Here is a 17,500-nt window from a genome sequence, read left to right as displayed (position 1 = left end):
ACAAAACTGTCACATTGGACTGTGTGTGTGTGTTCCTTTGTGTGTGTCTGTGTGAGTGTTAATCTGCATGTGCTTTTGTGTGTGTCTGTGTGAGTGTTTATATGTGTGTGTGTGTGTGTGTGTGTGTGTTTATCGGTGTGTGCGACAGTGGCGTGTTGGTGTTGTCAGCCGTTCCTCACCAGTGTCAGATATTAGCACACTGAGTCACTGAAGCTCCATTCCAGAAAGTTTCATACTTAATTTCCCACCAGACTAGAGCCCGATGACGAGCCCCCTACTTCAGTGTCCTGTGTGGTGCTGGCACAGTGGAAAGGCTTCAGTTGGGAGATTAACACCTCTCTCTCTCTCTCTCTCTGTGTGTCACTCTCTCTCTCTCTTTCTCTGTCTCTCTCTCTCTCTCTGTCTGTCACTCTCTCTCTGTGTCACTCTCTCTCTCTCTCTTTCTCTGTCTCTCTCTTTCTCTGTGTGTCTCTGTCTCTCTCTCTATCTTTCTCTGTGTCTCTCTCTCTCTCTCAGCATTTAGCAGCGGGACGCCTCCCTTCCTCGAGAGAAAGAAAGTGCAAGGCCTGCACTTGTGTGTGTGTGTGTGTGTGTGTGTGTGTGTGTGTGTGTGTGTCAGCTGCGCAACTGTCTAAAAACGGGATGTCAGGGAGGATTTCTATTCAGTGTGAAAGCAGAAATCAGTGCCCTCGAGGACTGTCGTCTGACGATGCTGCACAAGCAGCCACAAGGAGGAGGCCCTGCTAACACTCACACCAGTCCAGCCATGTCCAAGATGTCTGTCTGAAACGGCCCGTCCGTGTTGCTGAGGTTGAACAGCAAGAAGACGCAGTGGCGTAGGGAGGCAGTGTTGCATAGAAGTCAAGAGAGCAGCTCACACACATCCAGTGATGTGAGAAAGTACTTTTAGAGAGTTTCAACATCAGTGTTAATTGGCTGAACTCCTTATTTTAAATGTTCCTGAATCCAGTTGTCGGAGTTTTGGAGACTCGGTCGTTTGCATTTTAAAGTTCACAGTGTTTCATTATGTTAAGTCTTCTAGAGACGAATGAATATGGATTGCTTCAACATGCAAGGCGGCCAAAGACATCGGGGGCAATCAGAATTTAATATTTAGATGTCATTCTCAGTAACCTTGTTTTATGTTTGAAAATCTCTTTTTGACTGTAAACAAATAGATCTGTTTTATTTAGTTTTTTCCCCCCAAACTGGCATGAATCTGGACTCAGAGATCGTGACGGGGGTCTTTGTGACGGGGCCTGGGTTGCACTTGTTGTAACCCGACCTCGGTGAGAAGATGCCGGGGCCTCCCTGTTGTGACAGGTCTCAGATGAACCCGGCGCTCTCGCCAGGCCACGCCAGTGAACTTGCGCACAGTCACACACACACACACACACACACACACACACATGCTAACACACGATCCCGCTCCCCGCTTCAGACGCTCATGAAGTCATAGGCTACGTTAATCAGGTCATCGCCATGGATTGGCCTGTCAGAGGTGTCAATCAATTGGCTGTGCGACGAAATTATGGCCTAGTTGACCCTTGACCCAACCTCTTGAGTGATGTGGAGTTGATCTGGGGGGGGGCACATTAAATGCAATGGGAAATATTCAAAAGGGACCTGTTGTCACAGAAGTGTAAAATGGGAAACTTTAACTGACATATGTGTGCAGCCTGCATTTAATTGTCTGAATAGTTTGTACTTCTGTACTTCCTCACTGTTGTATTGGACAACTAAGAAGTCCTTACGTGTGTGTGTGTGTGTGTGTGTGTGTGTGTGTGTGTGTGTGTGTGTGTGTGTGTGTGTGTGTGTGTGTGTGAGAGAGAAAAGGAAAGAGAGAGTTTGACTACATATGTGTGTGTGTTCCCGTGTAGCCCTGGTCTCTACAAATGCAGTACTGCTGCCTGGTGGAGTTCTGCCCTGTGCGTGTGTTTATCCAGCCCTGGTTTCCGTGTGTGTGTGTGTGTGTGTGGTTTAACTGGAGTTCTGGCACATGGCTTTGGTAGCAGGCCCTCCTTTTTCTCTCCTTGTTGCCATCCTCCTTTCCTCTCCTCTCCCTGCTCTGTCCAGATAGCAGATCGCTGACCTGGGACTGCATGCAGTCCTCATCTGGCGTAGATCAGGGCCACCTCAGTTCCACAGTCGGTTTCTGTCTCTCCCTCCCCACTCCTCTACTCTCTCTACTCTCTCTACTTATCTCCTCTTCCCTCCCCACCCCTTCTCTCCTTTCCTCCAATCTCTTCTCTCCTCCTCCTCTCCTCCTCCTGTCTTATCCCATAGCTGTTTGAGTGCTCGGCCCAGCCTCTATTCCTCCCCCCCAGTACCCCCCTCCCCCCGTGGGTAAATAATGAATGCCCCCTATCAGCACAGTGCCCGCCCCGGCACAGGCAGAGGCAGAGGTGGAGCACAGCCCCTGCAGAGCTCTGTGATGGGGTGGCACAGCGTGGAGCTCTACCACAGTCAGCCAGATACCCCCCCCCTCTCTCTCTTTCTCTCTATCTGTCTGTCTGTATCTCTCCTTCTATCCCTCTTTCTCTATCTATCTGTCTGTATCTCTCTCCCCCTCTCTCTTTACCTCTCTCTCTCACCCTCTCTCTCTCACCCTCTCTCACTCCCTCACACTCCCCCCCCCCCTCTCTCTCACTCTCTCTCCACTGGCAGGACTGTAACTGGGTTAGAGTGGCGAGCTGCTCATTGCTCTCTCACTCCTCCTGAATAATGGATATCACAGCTGTGTCCATATGCCAATGTAGCCTACGTTATGGCTGGTGTGTGTGTGTGTTTGTGTGTGTGTTAAATATCTATTTGAGGGATGTGTGTGTGTGTGTGTCTTATCAAAGACAGGTGTGTAATTGCAATGGTTTCATGCAGTGATTGCTATGGTGTGAGTGAGTGAGTGTGTTTGTGTGTGTGTGTGTGTGATGTGGGACTGCCACAGATGTGTATGTGTGAGTGTTTCATAACCTCCATCTATTTGAGGTTGTGGTATGCGGTCTGAAGTAGAGGTGGCCTCTATTTCTGTTTTCTAATTGTCATACCACCGCCTGAATTTTACAATGCCGTCAATACTGGGATATTTTTTTAAAGTATGAAGTAAAGCATACAATTTTCCCAGATTTTCGGCGGTCGGAGAATTCCACATCAGTTACTAGTAGTCCCCTCTAAATCTCTTGCCTGCGATTACTACATCACATAGCTAGGGAACCAGCAAACTGTGAAATGGTTTGATAATCTGAAGAACAATGTCAGGCTTTGATATGTAATGGATCTAATATATTTTTTGCCACTGGTGGAAATTTTGGGGCTTTCCTCAGTTGCTAAGGGTTGCCATTAGGAACCTGCTGAAAGCTCCACAAAATGCCTAGCAAACACCGATAGGTGACACCCCTTCACAGTAGCATTCTTCTGCATTGTCGTTAAATTATGTTTGCATAAGACATCCCTCAACCCGGAAAATGTCAACAGGCCGCTGGCTGTGGTTAAGAATTTTGAGGGCTAATGTTATGTCAGTCATACCGAGCAAACTGTGCTTGGAATTAGGGGCCTCATGATTATTGTTTTATTGTAACTGTTCATTTAGACAAACTCTTAAACACTTTTCGTGTTTATATACCTAGGTGAATGATTATGAACTTTGGATAATAAACTGTGATAGGTACTCTATACTGTCCATACAGTTGAAAATACTGTGATTTCGTTCGTATCATCCACCCCAAGTCTGGAAGTGCTGTGTGTGTGTGTGTGTGTGTGTGTGTGTGTGTGTGTGTGTGTGTGTGTGTGTGTGTGTGTGTGTGTGTGTGTGTGTGTGTGTGTGTGTGTGTGTGTGTGTGCTGTCAGCAGCAATGCCGATGGTGTTGCCCTTGCGTTGACCGTGGCTCTGCTCTTGTTTGTGACGGTCATGAGACCTCGTAGGCACCCAGCGCCTCCTGACCAAGAGGCTTTATCTGACCGCTGGGCTCCAGAGAAGAGCCAGCCGCAGCCTCTCATCCAGACGGCATCTCTGCACGTCTCTCACACACACACACACGCACGCAGTCTCTCTCTCTCTCTCTCTCTGAACTCCTGCGCAGGAGCCAACTCTGGGAGGGGAGTGTGGTGTTTTGAGTGTCTGGACTTATCATCATTATCGCTCACATAACATAAAATTTAAAACATGATTTAAAATAATGTCCCATCTGACATTTGGGTACGTAGAAAAACATTATATATAAAGGTTTCTTTGTGAAGATTTCTTCTTCAGGGGGCTGTCTGATGGCCTCTTTAGTAGGTTGTGTGTGCGTGCGTGCGTGCGTGCGTGCGTGCGTGCGTGCGTGCGTGCGTTGGGTTAGAGGGAGTTTAAAGGGAATTCAGCAGATAATTGAAGTGCAGCACTCATAGCACTGGTGGAGCCAGTAGGTGCACACAAGGCACGCGCTGGTCATTTCCTGCCCAGGTCCCCTTAGCCATTGTAGGAGGGGGTGGGGTAGGGTGGGGTGGTGGTCCTGGTGGAGGAGGAAGAGAGGGGCGGTTTAGTTGTGCTGGTTCAGTCCAGATCATAAATTATCTTCCCTCTGCTTAGTCAGCAGTCTTCGGTCTCCTTCAAAAGCCTCCCCTCCTCCCTTTCCTTCTCCACCTCCCTCTCCCTCTCCCTCTCCCTCTCTCTATTAGACTGTTTTTGTAGCCATAAAGTAAACTGATAACGCGACTGATAAGGCAACTATCGTTCTCATAGACGCGGTGTGCATCTCCGAGTGCTGCCTCAGCCGGAAGCAGGTGGCTGTCAGATCTTCCAATTAGAGGGAACACAGATAGTTGGTGACTCACTTGTTTTTTTTTTGCTAATTATTAAATCAGTGGTATGCTCACTGGTATGCTTAAGACTCCGAAAGAAGGCCGTGGAAAAGCTGCTCATCTGGTTCAGAAACTCCTCCCCTATCCCTGCCATCAGAAGCGTTTGTGTGATGGTGCTTGTCCAACCCCGTTAAGGCTGTAAAACACTTTAATTGCCTTTATTTCCTCTAATCTTGTTATTAGCAGTAAGCAAACATTATGGGCGAGCAGGCGCCATTTTTTTTTTTACGCTCTCCCCTCAACAATCATTGCATTCTCCCCTCCACCTTTTTTTTTGTTTTTTTTTGTTTAGTTTTTTCAGTTGGAGGCACCAACACAGTGGCCTTTCCTGCCGTTGAGTGGGATTCCATGAATGCATGAAGTGATTATACAGTCACCCAGAGGGCACAAGCCATTTCATGAGCAGCTTTGCTTTTTTGTGTATTTTTGTGCGTGCGTGTGTGTGTGTGTGTGTGTGTGTGCATTCGATTGGAATCACTGCAGGTTTCTTTATCTAAATACCATTCAAAGGTGTAAAAAGTCCCATTCTGATTGCAGTCTTTCACAAAAAAAGGCAGCACACATACTCCCATAGCAACCTATTTAAAAATGCATATACATGTATGTGGACATGATGTATATATCATATATATAACACACATGCACTGTATACACAGTTATTTTAGATATATGCATGGCAAACATGTGCATTAGTTTCTCAACTCTCTCCTGTTCTTTATTTCTCCGGTTGGACTTTGTGCTCGAAAGCGAACGGAACAGCAGTTGGCGGAAAGCGCTGGTAGCTTCCCGTGCTAATCCCCTGGCAAGCATCTGACCGTCCCCTTGCCGTAATTAGCCGAAATTAACCGTCATCCGAGAGACTGTGTTGGCTCCGCACAACACTCAAACACACACGCACCCACACACACACACACACACACACACACACACACACACACACACACCCACCCACACACACAGACACACTCTGAGCCAGTGGAAGGACCTGAGGCTTTAGCTGCTCTCCTCCGCTGTCCTTGGTGCTGTGTGTCCCCCTGCACCTGGCTACCACTTCATGGGTTTGTCATTGAGATGCGGAGTCACGTGTGTGTGTGTGTGTCTGTGAGTCCGTCTGTGTGTGTGTCTGCGAGTCTGTATGTCTGTGTGTGTGTCTGCGAGTCTGTATGTCTGTGTGTGTGTCTGCGAGTCTGTCGGTCTGTGTGTGTGTCTGCGAGTTTGTCTGTGTGTACAGAGGTTGTTGCTGCCTACCTAAAAAGCAACAGGCGATGTGGTCAGGCAGGAGAGAAAGTGTAGCCCTGTGATGCAGTAGTAATTCAGTACGCACCGTGAGTCAGCCATGACTTGCTTTCTGTTTTTTCTCACAGTTCTTTGTCTTTTTCAAGCTTGCTTTCTGTCTTCCTGCCTTCCTCTCTCTCTTTCTCTCTCTTGGTTTCCTTCTTTCTGTCTTTCTTTCCTGCTCTCCTCCTTTCTCTCTCTCTCTCTCTCTCTTTTTCTTCCCAGCCCTGTGAGCCTGACCACATAGCTGTTTGCTTTGGGAATAGGGGCATGTCCAGTCCTCTAATAAAATGAAAGTCCTGTCATTTACCAGAAAGGCTTTCCAGTTAGTGGGGCTGGATTTAGACATATACAAACGCCTCTGAAGCCACAGGATACTGTCTTACTCTGGATGACACACACACACACACACACACACACACACACACACACACACACACAGAGAGACATTCACTCTCTGTGCTTCTCTCTCTCTCCCTCTCTCTTGCTCTCTCACACAGCCATTGCTTTCAATTCCACTGCCTGTCATTTGGTTAAAGTAGGCCACTGCAATCCAGCAGGGATTCTCTTTGCTAATGCGTCGTTCAGTCGACTCTGCAGGCTGTGTGTGTGTGTGTGTGTGTGTGTGTTAGTGCGTGCGTGCGCACACACTAACTGTTCGGCCTCCAGATCGAGGCTGGCTGCTCGGCTGTTCGCCTCTCTTACGTAATGGCCGTGTGCTGCTGGCTGGCTGGCTGGGGCCTGATGCCTGGGAACCCAGCGTGGCGGCCACATGGAACGCCAAAGCTCAGTCTGCTAGTCCTCCCTTGTACTATTGTCAGTTATGTCGCTGTACTAAACTTTGAGAAGGTGAAAAATAAGGCATCATAGTGAGGGATGTGGATAGAGGCATTCTTCTGTCTTTTAAATGTTTCACTGTAGTGTTTTTTTCAGGCTCGGAACTCATGAGTAACATTTGTTTCGATTGCTAAGATGCCAATGCGAAGCGGTTCATACATAGTTACATAGTTGTCCCTGACAGTGTTGGACATCTCCCACAGTGTTTGTGATGGTGTCGAGAGAGAAGGGAAAAGCTACTTCCTGAAAGAGGCCTTGTGCATTTGTTTTTCCCTTGAGTCCCTCCTACTCCAGCATGTGGCATTCACATACACCCAACCGACCCTAAGCCACTATTAAAAATGGCCATCCAACTGCCCCGCACCCTAAAGGGCCAGTGCGCGTCCAGACCCCTGGGTCTGCTGCACGGGCTGCAAACAGATTTCATCATCGTGCTGGTGTGAGTCTTTTTCGCCTCCACCCTTAAAAACTGGGCTGCCGCTGATTAAAAAGCCATTGCTCCCCTGAATAATTGATGATGGCGGAGAGGTCCGTCGAGGGCTGCCTGCCTCCTGCTCGCGTGCACGCTTGCGTGCCAGCGTCGCAGTGCTGTCACTCAGTGGAGCGCCACTCCTTGTCACGTCCTGTCACGCCTGTGCTCCGGCGAGAAATATCCCGGGTCTGATCGGCGTCATATGTATGTGTTGAGTAGTGGAGTGTTAAAGGTAGTTTGGTGTTGGTATAAGGGTTTGATATGTATGTGGTGAGTAGTGGAGTGTTAAAGGTAGTTTGGTGTTGGTATAAGGGTTTGATATGTATGTGGTGAGCAATGGGAAACTAGGGACCTCCGTCTCTATCTGTTCTCCTTTCCCCATCTCTCACGGGAGCTGTACTGGCAAAGGAAATTATTTAAATGTTTTTTTCTTCGTTCCATTTTTCTCTCTTTCTGTCTTCCTCACATTCTCTATTTCTCTCTCACCCTCTTGCCTCCATCCCCCTACCCTGTCATTCTCTCTCTCTCTCTCTCTCTCTCTGGCCCCTCTCAAGCCCCTAAGCTTTGACCCACATCTCGAGTGTGACCTCCTAATAAGTCTAACCAGTAGCTCAGTGTTTCCTCGTCTCCTTAAAGACTTATTCAAGTTTCAAATTAAATCAAAGTGAAGAAGGGTGACTTTGCAAAAAAAAGACTTCAATAATTCACAGTCGTGTGGAGTTTCATTTTGTGTGTGTGCCATTGGAATCAGTGTTTACTGTCTCGACTTCAAGTATCAGATATGGTCTTACGGCTGTGGAGATTTGTGTCCTACTTACAACCTTCCTTACCTTAGTATGATCAAATAATTAAAAGTCTCTTTTTTTGGTGGAGATCGTTCCAATTTACCATCCATTCAATCCATATGAAGCCATGGTTCTAAGTCTAATAAGCCCTCAATAATTAGTGTATTTAATGAATAACTTTAGTTTGAAAGTATCTCAGAATTGTATTGATTGTATTCATTTTTATGTGTCATAGCTGAGCTTTCTTCTCTGTTTTGGTCTGCAGTGGCTGATATGCATTGAAGATGAGTGGTGTAGGAGAAAACTCTTCGGACCCTGGCCGGGCAGAGGCTCAGAAACGGAAAGAATGTTCCTCAGAGCTGCTGGGCCCAAGGTAAGCTCTCTCACCGCCACACACACACACACACACACACACACACACACACACACACACACACACACACACACACACACACACACACACACACACACACACACACACACACACACACACACACACACACACACACACACACACACACACACCCCCCTTTACACACTCTCCCTCTCTCACACACAACACACTCACACACAGAACAACACCTGCTTTAGCGGCAGCCCACTGTCATTCACAGGGGGGTCATATTTCCCTTGACCTTTTGACCCCTGCAGCGCTAACAACTGCAGCATAAGTCCCCCTCCTTTAATGTATGCATGGCCTCTGAACTATTGAACTGCAACAAAAAGCCCAATATAGCGCGTATAGCTCCCGAGTTGATGCCCAAGTGCTGGTGATGTTGCTAAATAAAGACCCCCCCCCCCCCCATCTTTACTCAGCCAACTTTCCACTGACTCAGATAAAGCCTGGCTGTCTATGTCTATTATCCATTCATAGAGAAAGTGGTGGGGTGTGTGTCAGGGGGGGGGGGGTTGTGGGGGTTGGGGGGGGGGGTTGCAACCAGAAAACAGAAAATTGCAGTGGGCGACATGTTTGCCAAAGCTGTTTTCCATCCACCTAACAGAAATAGTGCTGAAGAGGCTCCAGGATGAATCGAAAGTGCAAGCCCTCTGGAAGGGCAACAGAGGCGAGGCTGTGTGTTTGTGTTTGTGTGTGTGTGTGTGTGTGTGTGTGTGTGTGTGTGTGTGTGTGTGTGTGTGTGTCAGCCTCTCCACGGCCTGATGAACTGGTGGGGCTCATACCCTTGGGGAAAAGCTAAGGGGTCCCTCAGCGGACTCTGCCATAGCTGGCAGTTTCCGTGTGTTCAAACGTTAGGTGTTGAGCGGTGTAGTTTAACACCGAACGTAGCCTACACCGCTCCTAGGTCCACCAAAGTCCCCCTTCATCAGTGTTTTTCACTCTTGGTATGAGTGTGCCTCCTACTCAACTTCACACTTACTCTGTTTACTTGCGTAATATGTGGATTTAAACCCCTGTTCCAAGTTTCACCATCTTCATGGCCACATCTTGTGTGACAGTGTATCAACCCTTAAGTCTTTAAAACCATAATAAAAACGACATTAATGAACTTTATAGTTTACCATCAGAGATCTCCAATGATTGACACCCAGATCATGCCAATTCTGCTAACCCTGCTAGCAGCTTCATTAGTACCCAGTTGGGAATTAGCAGAGCTGATCAAAGCACCATTATGAAGGTCATCCAGTCATCTCCTCCCCACTGCTATTACTGAAGCCACTGGTGGTCATCAATGTAACCCTTACATGATGGGTTATTTCTTTTCAAGACTCCTATATTTGTGTTTTTTAGTGAAAATAATGTCAGTTATTCCTCATTTGTAAACCGATTGGGTGGTTTCACCAGTAATTCTTACAGAAATGATAACGTGTTCACTGTCACAAAGCGACCGTGAGGCTTTCTCAGGTGATTCTCAGCAGCATAGCAAAAAGGTGCCAGATATTTGGTCATGTCTTCACTTTTGGAGATCAACAAAATGAAACCCACGGGATCGGCGCCGGTGTTGGTGGGTTACCGCTCCGAGGCCGTGTGTTTGCCTTCAGCCCTTTGACCTTTGACCTCTCCTGTCTCCCCCCAGCACCAAACGAAGCACTGAAAAGCGCAACCGGGAGCACGAGAATAAATACATCGAAGAGCTCGCCGAGCTGATCTTCGCCAACTTCAACGACATTGACAACTTCAATGTCAAGCCTGACAAATGTGCAATCTTAAAAGAGACTGTGAAGCAGATTCGTCAGATAAAAGAGCAAGGTAAGACTGGCTGGTTTTGATTTCATAGTGCAAAAAGTCTTGCTAAGAGATTTCTATAATACTTTTTTTTTAAGGGTTCAGCTTTGCTCTGTGTGTGTGTGTGTGAATGCTATGCTTTTAATACTTCATTAATTGAGCTCTATGTACTCTTTGTATTAGAACCTGTTGTTGCAAGTTATATTTGAGGTTTGCGTTAGTGTGAGGTAATGATGACTACATCATGGAAAGAAATGCAATTACTGAACAAGTACATACGACTGGTTATTAGCCTACTTACATAAGTGCACTTGAAAGAATTGGGACCAATAGTTCTAAAATGCCCTCTAAAGGTTCCTCGAAAGGACAAGTTGAAAAAGCTCCACACCGAAGATTTAGATGACATAATTGTCTTCATGAGTGTGCTTGGAATGGCAGATGCAGTGGACATCTCAGGGGTGGCCTGTTTGCAGATAGAGCCTGAAGTTCTGAAGCCTGAATATATCTCTCTCACTCTCTCTCACTCTCTCTCTTTCTCTCTCTTTCTCTCTCTCTTTCTCTCTCTCTCCCCTCCCCTCCCTAATGTGAGTGAGTGAGAGTATTAAGAATGGAGGAATGTTCAAATCAGGATCGCTGCAGAGATTTGGCAACACTGAAATGGCTCACTCCAGGAGAGCTTATCCCATAGGGATGGAATTGTTAGAAACCACCATGAGCTCAGGGACTGTGTGAGTGTGTTGTGTCTTCAAATGCCTGTGTTTCCATGAAAGACTCGCGTGTGTGTGTGTGTGTGTGTGTGTGTGTGTGTGTGTGTGTGTGTGTGTGTTCAAATGCCTGTGTTTCCATGAAAGACTCGCGTGTGTGTGTGTGTGTGTGTGTGTGTGTGTGTGTGTGTGTGTGTGTGTGTGTTCAAATGCCTGTGTTTCCATGAAAGACTCGCGTGTGTGTGTGTGTGTGTGTGTGTGTGTGTGTGTGTGTTCAAATGCCTGTGTTTCCATGAAAGACTCGTGTGTGTGTGTGTGTGTGTGTGTGTGTTCAAATGCCTGTGTTTCCATGAAAGGTGTGTGTGTGTGTGTGTGTGTGTGTGTGTGTGTGTGTGAGTGTGTTGAATGCCTGTGTTTCCATGAAAGACTTGTGTGTGTGTGTGTGTGTCTCCAAATGCCTGTGCTTTCATGAAAGACTTCTGAATCTTTTGGAATGGGTGTTTCTAGATGTGTGTGTGGAGAGAGAGAGCCTGCCTGTCTGTTTGAGTGCCCTTCCCTCCTAGGACGATGTGTATTGCATGTTTGTATGTGTACACGCATGTACACACCTGTGTGTGTGTGTGTGTATGTATATCCAAATGCCTGTGCTTTCATGAAAGACTCTTGAATCTTTTGGAATGGGTGTTTTTATGCCTGTGTGTGTGATTGCGTGGGCTACGCCTGTGTGTGGTGGTGTGGGCTAGGCCTGTGTGTGTGTGTGTGTGTGTGTGTGTGTATGTGTGTGCGCACGCCTGTGTGTGTAAGTAAAGTGTCCTTGTCCTCTCCTCCTATGTAAAGCCAAAAGGCCTTGCAAGTGAGTGACCCCAGGAAACAAGCTTTGTGGTGTTTCCGGCCCAAGACGCTTACAGTAAAAGGAGCCGACAGGTGACATGCTAATATCATTAGCGCAGCTATTAGCCGAGGGAGGGAGGGAGGGAGGGAGGGGGGAGGAGGAGGAGGAGGAGGAGAGGAGGAGAGGAGGAGAGGAGGAGAGAAGAGAGAGAAGAGAGAGAGATGGATGGATGGATGGATGGATAGAGAGCTTGTGTAGCCCGCCCATGTCCAGGCCTCCTATATGATGTTCACATCTCTGCGTGGGGCTGGAGACCTCAAAGACAGCACTACCAGGGAGGGGGGTGTGTGTATGGAGCTTTTGCATCACAATGCTCTCCATAACAGGCAAATACACACAAAAAGAAATCTCAAGCACATGCATACTAACTAAAACACACACTAAACCTCAAACCAATATACATCATGTTTGTATTGCATAATGATATCCGTGTGTCTGTGTGGAGTGAGAAAGGGGAGACCAGAAGGACATAAGCTTGGTGTGTGTGTGTGTATAGAAGTGAGCGGAAGGAAGCCAGAAAGAAAGAAGTTCTGTGTGTGTGTGTGTGTGTGTGTGTGTGTGTGTGTGTGTGTGTGTGTGTGTGTGTGTGTGTGTGTTTGCACTCTTGCAGAGACAGCATGACCTTAAATATTTCAATGCATGAACCCCAGAATGTCTGAATTTTGTACCTTAACATTTGGTCTCCTTATGTCACTTTAAGTGTATGTAACCAACTAGAGCATGAGTCGGTGTGTGTGTGTCTGTGTGTGTCTGTGTGTGTCTGTGTGTGTCTGTGTGTGTCTGTGTGTGTGTGTGTGTGTGTGTGTGTGTGTGAGTGTTATTTCTATTTCCCTGTGGTTCAAACTAGTACACATATTGTTAATCGGCATGTCATGTTGCAATACATGATGTGTATTGGTTTAAGGTTTATATGGTGTGTCTGTGTCTGTGTCTGTGTGTGTGTGTGTGTGTGTGTGTGTGTGTGTGTGTGTGTGTGTGTGTGTGTGTGTGTGTGTGTGTGTGAACGCTGTGGTAGAGAGATGGGCTTAGCGGAGCACACAGGCAGTGGCAGATGAGTCTCTGATGATGTCGCTTGTTTGTGATTCACTGGGCGCCGGCTTATGTAATGGTGAGCAATGTGATGCAAAGGCTGCATACACACACACACACACACACACAAACACACACACACACACTTTCACTGACTCAATCAATTTTCTATTTCAATGGCTTATAGATATGTCATGGGTTGTTGTGTTGTCAAAGCATGTGCATATACATGCATAGACATATATAGATAAAGATATATAGATATACACACTGTCTCTCTCTCACACACACACACACTCACACTCACACTCACACTCACACTCACACACACACACACACACACACACACACACACACACACACACACACACACACACACACACACACACACACACACACACACACACACACACACACACACACACACACACACACACACACACACACACGCTCGTTGCTCTTGCCCTCTCTTCAGTAAGAAGTGCACCCCCTCCAGCTCTTGTTCCTGGGCTTCATGCTAGATTGGAAAAACAACCTTTGCACTTCACTGAGACTCCGGTAATTGTATTTGTACATCGAACAGCTTCAGAAAAAAAGCAGGGGTGAACTGGCTTTTTCTTTTTTTCTGCTCCCCGTCGTCTCTCTCTCCCTCCCTTTCCCTCTCTCTCTCTCTCTACCTCTCTACCCCCCCCCCCCCCCCCCCTCTAAACTTGTTGTTTTTGTTGTTGTTGTTCTCGTTTATTCTGCACACAAGCCCTTCAAGTGTGAACTCTCATCACCTTTGCCAGGAAAGGAAATGGCACATCTTGTTTGATTCTGAGGAAGCCAGGCGATTGATGGCTTCATCCCCTTCCAATGCATGCAGTAGTCATTCCTTCCATTTTGTATGGGAATATATCAAATACAATTATTAGTCACGTGTCTTGAAAAATGAAATGAATGTCCTCAGTGAATAGTCAAAACTTATTGACAAACTGAACTAAAAAAAAAAAAAGGCTAAAAGGCTCTTCCCCTGTTCCTGCCTGCACCAGTCTTTATCTGATTTTCTGCTATCGACTTGATGGACCGAGCTGATGGAACAAGTAGCATACGATGGCTCTGTAGTTTATTTTTGCCATTATTCATACAAGTTCCCTCAAGGTATTTAGTTTTTTCATTGCTTGTTTTTTTTTTTTTTTTGTAGAAGATTAGAACTTTGACCAGTTGTGACGTTGTCAGTTCATTGGATCCCAACTTGAATCAATGGAGCGGGCCGTCTTCCGATCCGTCATCACTGTTTCACATGAGCGTGTAACGGGACACGAGGCAGTAATCACTGTGGGCCAGTCACTACCTGAATGCGCTCAAGCTCTGCCCCAGTAAATCCGACACCTTGGCAGATGGGCATGGTGGCACAGCTCGGCGCGGTCGCCAAGGCTTCCAAGAACAGCCAGCCGCACTTAAGTCGGATCCAGCTCTTCACGCTTGGTCAGAGTGTCACTGCGAGGATTCAGCCCCCCCCCCCCCCACACCGTGTGCATTGTTATAGTCCATTTCCCCCTCAGCAATGGTGGCAGCGGCGGAGGCCGTGCCGGTCTGGCACTGGAGAACCGACTCGTGTTTCTCAGAGTTATTATGATGGAGAGGGAGGAGAGGGGTGAGCTGCCATGGAGATGCCACTCGGATGCCAGCATGCCAGGGTGCAGACGCCACTGGATGGGAAGGAGTGGCACAAGAGGAGCCTTGGCAGAGGGAGTGTGTGTGTGTGTGTGTGGGGGGGGGGGGTAATAGCTTCTGGGATGAGCTGGGGAAGATTCTGCATTGATGCAGAGAAAGAAAATTACCCATTTTTGAAACAACATAATAGAATAATATTTCTGCCAGCATAATGAATTTAAACGACTCATTTAAACCCATTTCACTGCAATATGCAGTTGAAGTGATGTATGAAAAGTGAATTTGCAAATAACACTGGCAATAGCCCAGGCTACGCAGTACGTAACGTTCAACTTGTCCTCGGGGGCTAGGGCCACTAGCCAGGTAGCCTACAGTCAATGGAAATAAATACTTCCGCTGCGCCTTCCATAGATGTCAGTGAATGAAAGGTTAACTTATAGATACTAGCAGTACATACTCCATGTACACAACCCACTGGTTCTTGTGATGCTAGCCAGGTACAGTCACGCGCTAGTTTGATCATATTTTAAACACATTTAAATGCGATCACATCATTGAACACATTCATGTACCTCTGCTGCTGTATTTGTTAATAAAAAAAACATGGAGGCCAAGATGCATCGTGATGCATCGAGAATTGTTTTGTAAATGAATCGTTACCCTCTGAATCGAAAAGATTCAAACCTCCACCTAATGATGTGTGTGAGCGGTGCCGTGCCGTGCCGTGCTATGTGTGTGGAGAGAGAATGAGTGATGCTCGTGGTCCAGTGCAGCTGTGCTGGTCTGCTGTGGTTGGGGGTGTGTGTGTGTGTAAAGAGTGTTGCACGTGGTCCAGTGCAGCTGTGCTGGTCTGCTGTGTGTGTGTGTGTGTGTGTGTGTGTGTGTGTGTGTGTAAAGAGTGTTGCACGTGGTCCAGTGCAGCTGTGCTGGTGTGTGTGTGTGTGTGTGTGTGTGTGTGTGTGTGTGCGCGTGCATGGTCTAGTGCAGCTGTGCTCTGTGTGTGTGTGTGTGTGTGTGTGTGTGTGTGCGCGCGCGTGTGCATGGTCTTGTGTGTGTGTGTGTGTGTGCGCGTGTGCATGGTCCAGTGCAGCTGTGCTGGTGTGTGTGTGTGTGTGTATATATAGAGGGCAGTGAGTGATGCACGTAGTCCAGTGCAGCTGTGTGTGTGTGTGCGTCCGTGCGTGCGTGCGTGTGTGTGTGTGTAGAGCAGTGAGTGATGCTGGTCTGCTGTGTGTGTGCGTGGTCCAGTGCAGCTGTGTGTGCGTGCGTGCGTGCGTGTGTGTGTGTGTGTGTGTAGAGCAGTGAGTGATGCTGGTCTGCTGTGTGTGTGCGTGGTCCAGTGCAGCTGTGTGTGCGTGCGTGCGCGCGTGTGTGTGTGTGTGTGTGTGTGTGTGTGTGTGTGTGTGTGTGTAGAGCAGTGAGTGATGCTGGTCTGCTGTGTGTGTGCGTGGTCCAGTGCAGCTGTGTGTGCGTGCGTGCGTGCGTGCGTGTGTGTGTGTGTGTGTAGAGCAGTGAGTGATGCTGGTCTGCTGAGTTGAGTTGGAAGCCCCACCAGCCTGCTGCCTCCTGCACAGCATATAGGCACCACAACTAACAGAGAGGGAGGGAGGGAGGGAAAGAGAAAGGGGGAGGGAGGGAAAGACTGAGCGAGATGGAGGGAGAGGGTTACTGATTGGAGAAATGGAGAGAGGCAAAAACGAGAGAGAGATGATGAGTGAGTGAGCAAAAGAGGGCGAGGCGGAAAGAAGAGAGTGAGTGAGGGTGAGAAAGAAGGAGAGAAAGAGAGAGAGAAAGCGAATGGGAGGGTGCTGAAGAAGGACAGTGAAAGGGCATTAGCATACAGACAGAAAGAGACCATAAGCAGGGACAGATGGAAAAGATCATTAGCTTTGATGACATTATACATACTACATGCGTAGTAGAGAAACTCATTCTGCTGAACAGGAGTGGAAGAGAAAGAGCACAAAAGCGAGTGTGAAAATGAGCACAGAGGGCAGCCGAAAGGCTAGACTAGAGATGGAGTACCCTGGGAAAAGAAAGTGAGTTCATACAGTGAGATGGATGGCGATGGAGTATTAGCACAGCAAGTTGGCATGTTAGAATGGCGAGTTAGCATGTTAGCATAGCGAACACCGTTGGCTGACGGACAGCCAGCAGCTACACCCAGCTACACCCCCTCCTGTTCCCCCCCTGTCGACATATGGCTCCGCGTCACAGCGAAGCACTGCACCTTTCTAATGGGACCTTCCCCCCCGACCTCCAGTGTTCACACGCACACGCACACGCACACACACACACACACACACACACACACACACACACACACACACACACACACACACACACACACACACACACACACACACACACACACACACACACACGCTCACACAATCATTCTTGGGCCCAGGGCGGAAGAGGAAGTGGGGCACAGTGTGTTGGGAACATACGCTTCCCAAAGCAGGCTAATTAACCATCAGCAACCTGAGCGCGATCTGGGTGTCAGGGCCTGGAGAGAGAAATAGAGAGAGAGAGAGAGCGATAGAGAGAGGATGGGATGGGGTGAGATGGGATGGGAAGAGAGGAGAAAAGAAGAGGATGAAGAGAGATGGATGGGAGGAGAGTGCTAGGGAGAGTGTATACTGATGGACTTTTTTCTTTTCATTCTTTTTTGAAGAAAAAAATCTTTGCGTGCAGGGGAAGTTGGAAGTGTGTTTATCCTCTGGGCTGTTTCTTTCTGCTGTTATTTTTCCGATTTTTATATTGGTGTGACATTGCTCTCACAACTTCATTCTCAGTCGTCCACGTAGCGCTTGACACAGTCATAACAGA

General features: G+C 47.7%; 1 protein-coding gene across 4 annotated transcripts in view; it reads left to right on the top strand.

Annotated features, from left to right (window-relative positions):
• ncoa2 (nuclear receptor coactivator 2) overlaps positions 1–17,500 on the top strand; it is a 96,323-nt gene that overhangs the window by 32,465 nt on the left and 46,358 nt on the right. For all 4 annotated transcript variants that reach the window (XM_031583896.2, XM_031583897.2, XM_031583895.2 and 1 more), the window contains exons 3-4: positions 8,471–8,578; positions 10,239–10,411. In XM_031583896.2, the coding sequence (XP_031439756.1) occupies positions 8,490–8,578; positions 10,239–10,411 (262 nt within the window). In that variant the 5' untranslated portion in view covers positions 8,471–8,489. The remainder of the gene's footprint in view (positions 1–8,470; positions 8,579–10,238; positions 10,412–17,500) is intronic.

Source organism: Clupea harengus, chromosome 17, assembly GCF_900700415.2.
Source record: "Clupea harengus chromosome 17, Ch_v2.0.2, whole genome shotgun sequence".
In the NCBI taxonomy this organism is placed as follows: Eukaryota; Metazoa; Chordata; class Actinopteri; order Clupeiformes; family Clupeidae; genus Clupea; species Clupea harengus.
This window is presented reverse-complemented; position numbering and strand designations above follow the sequence as displayed.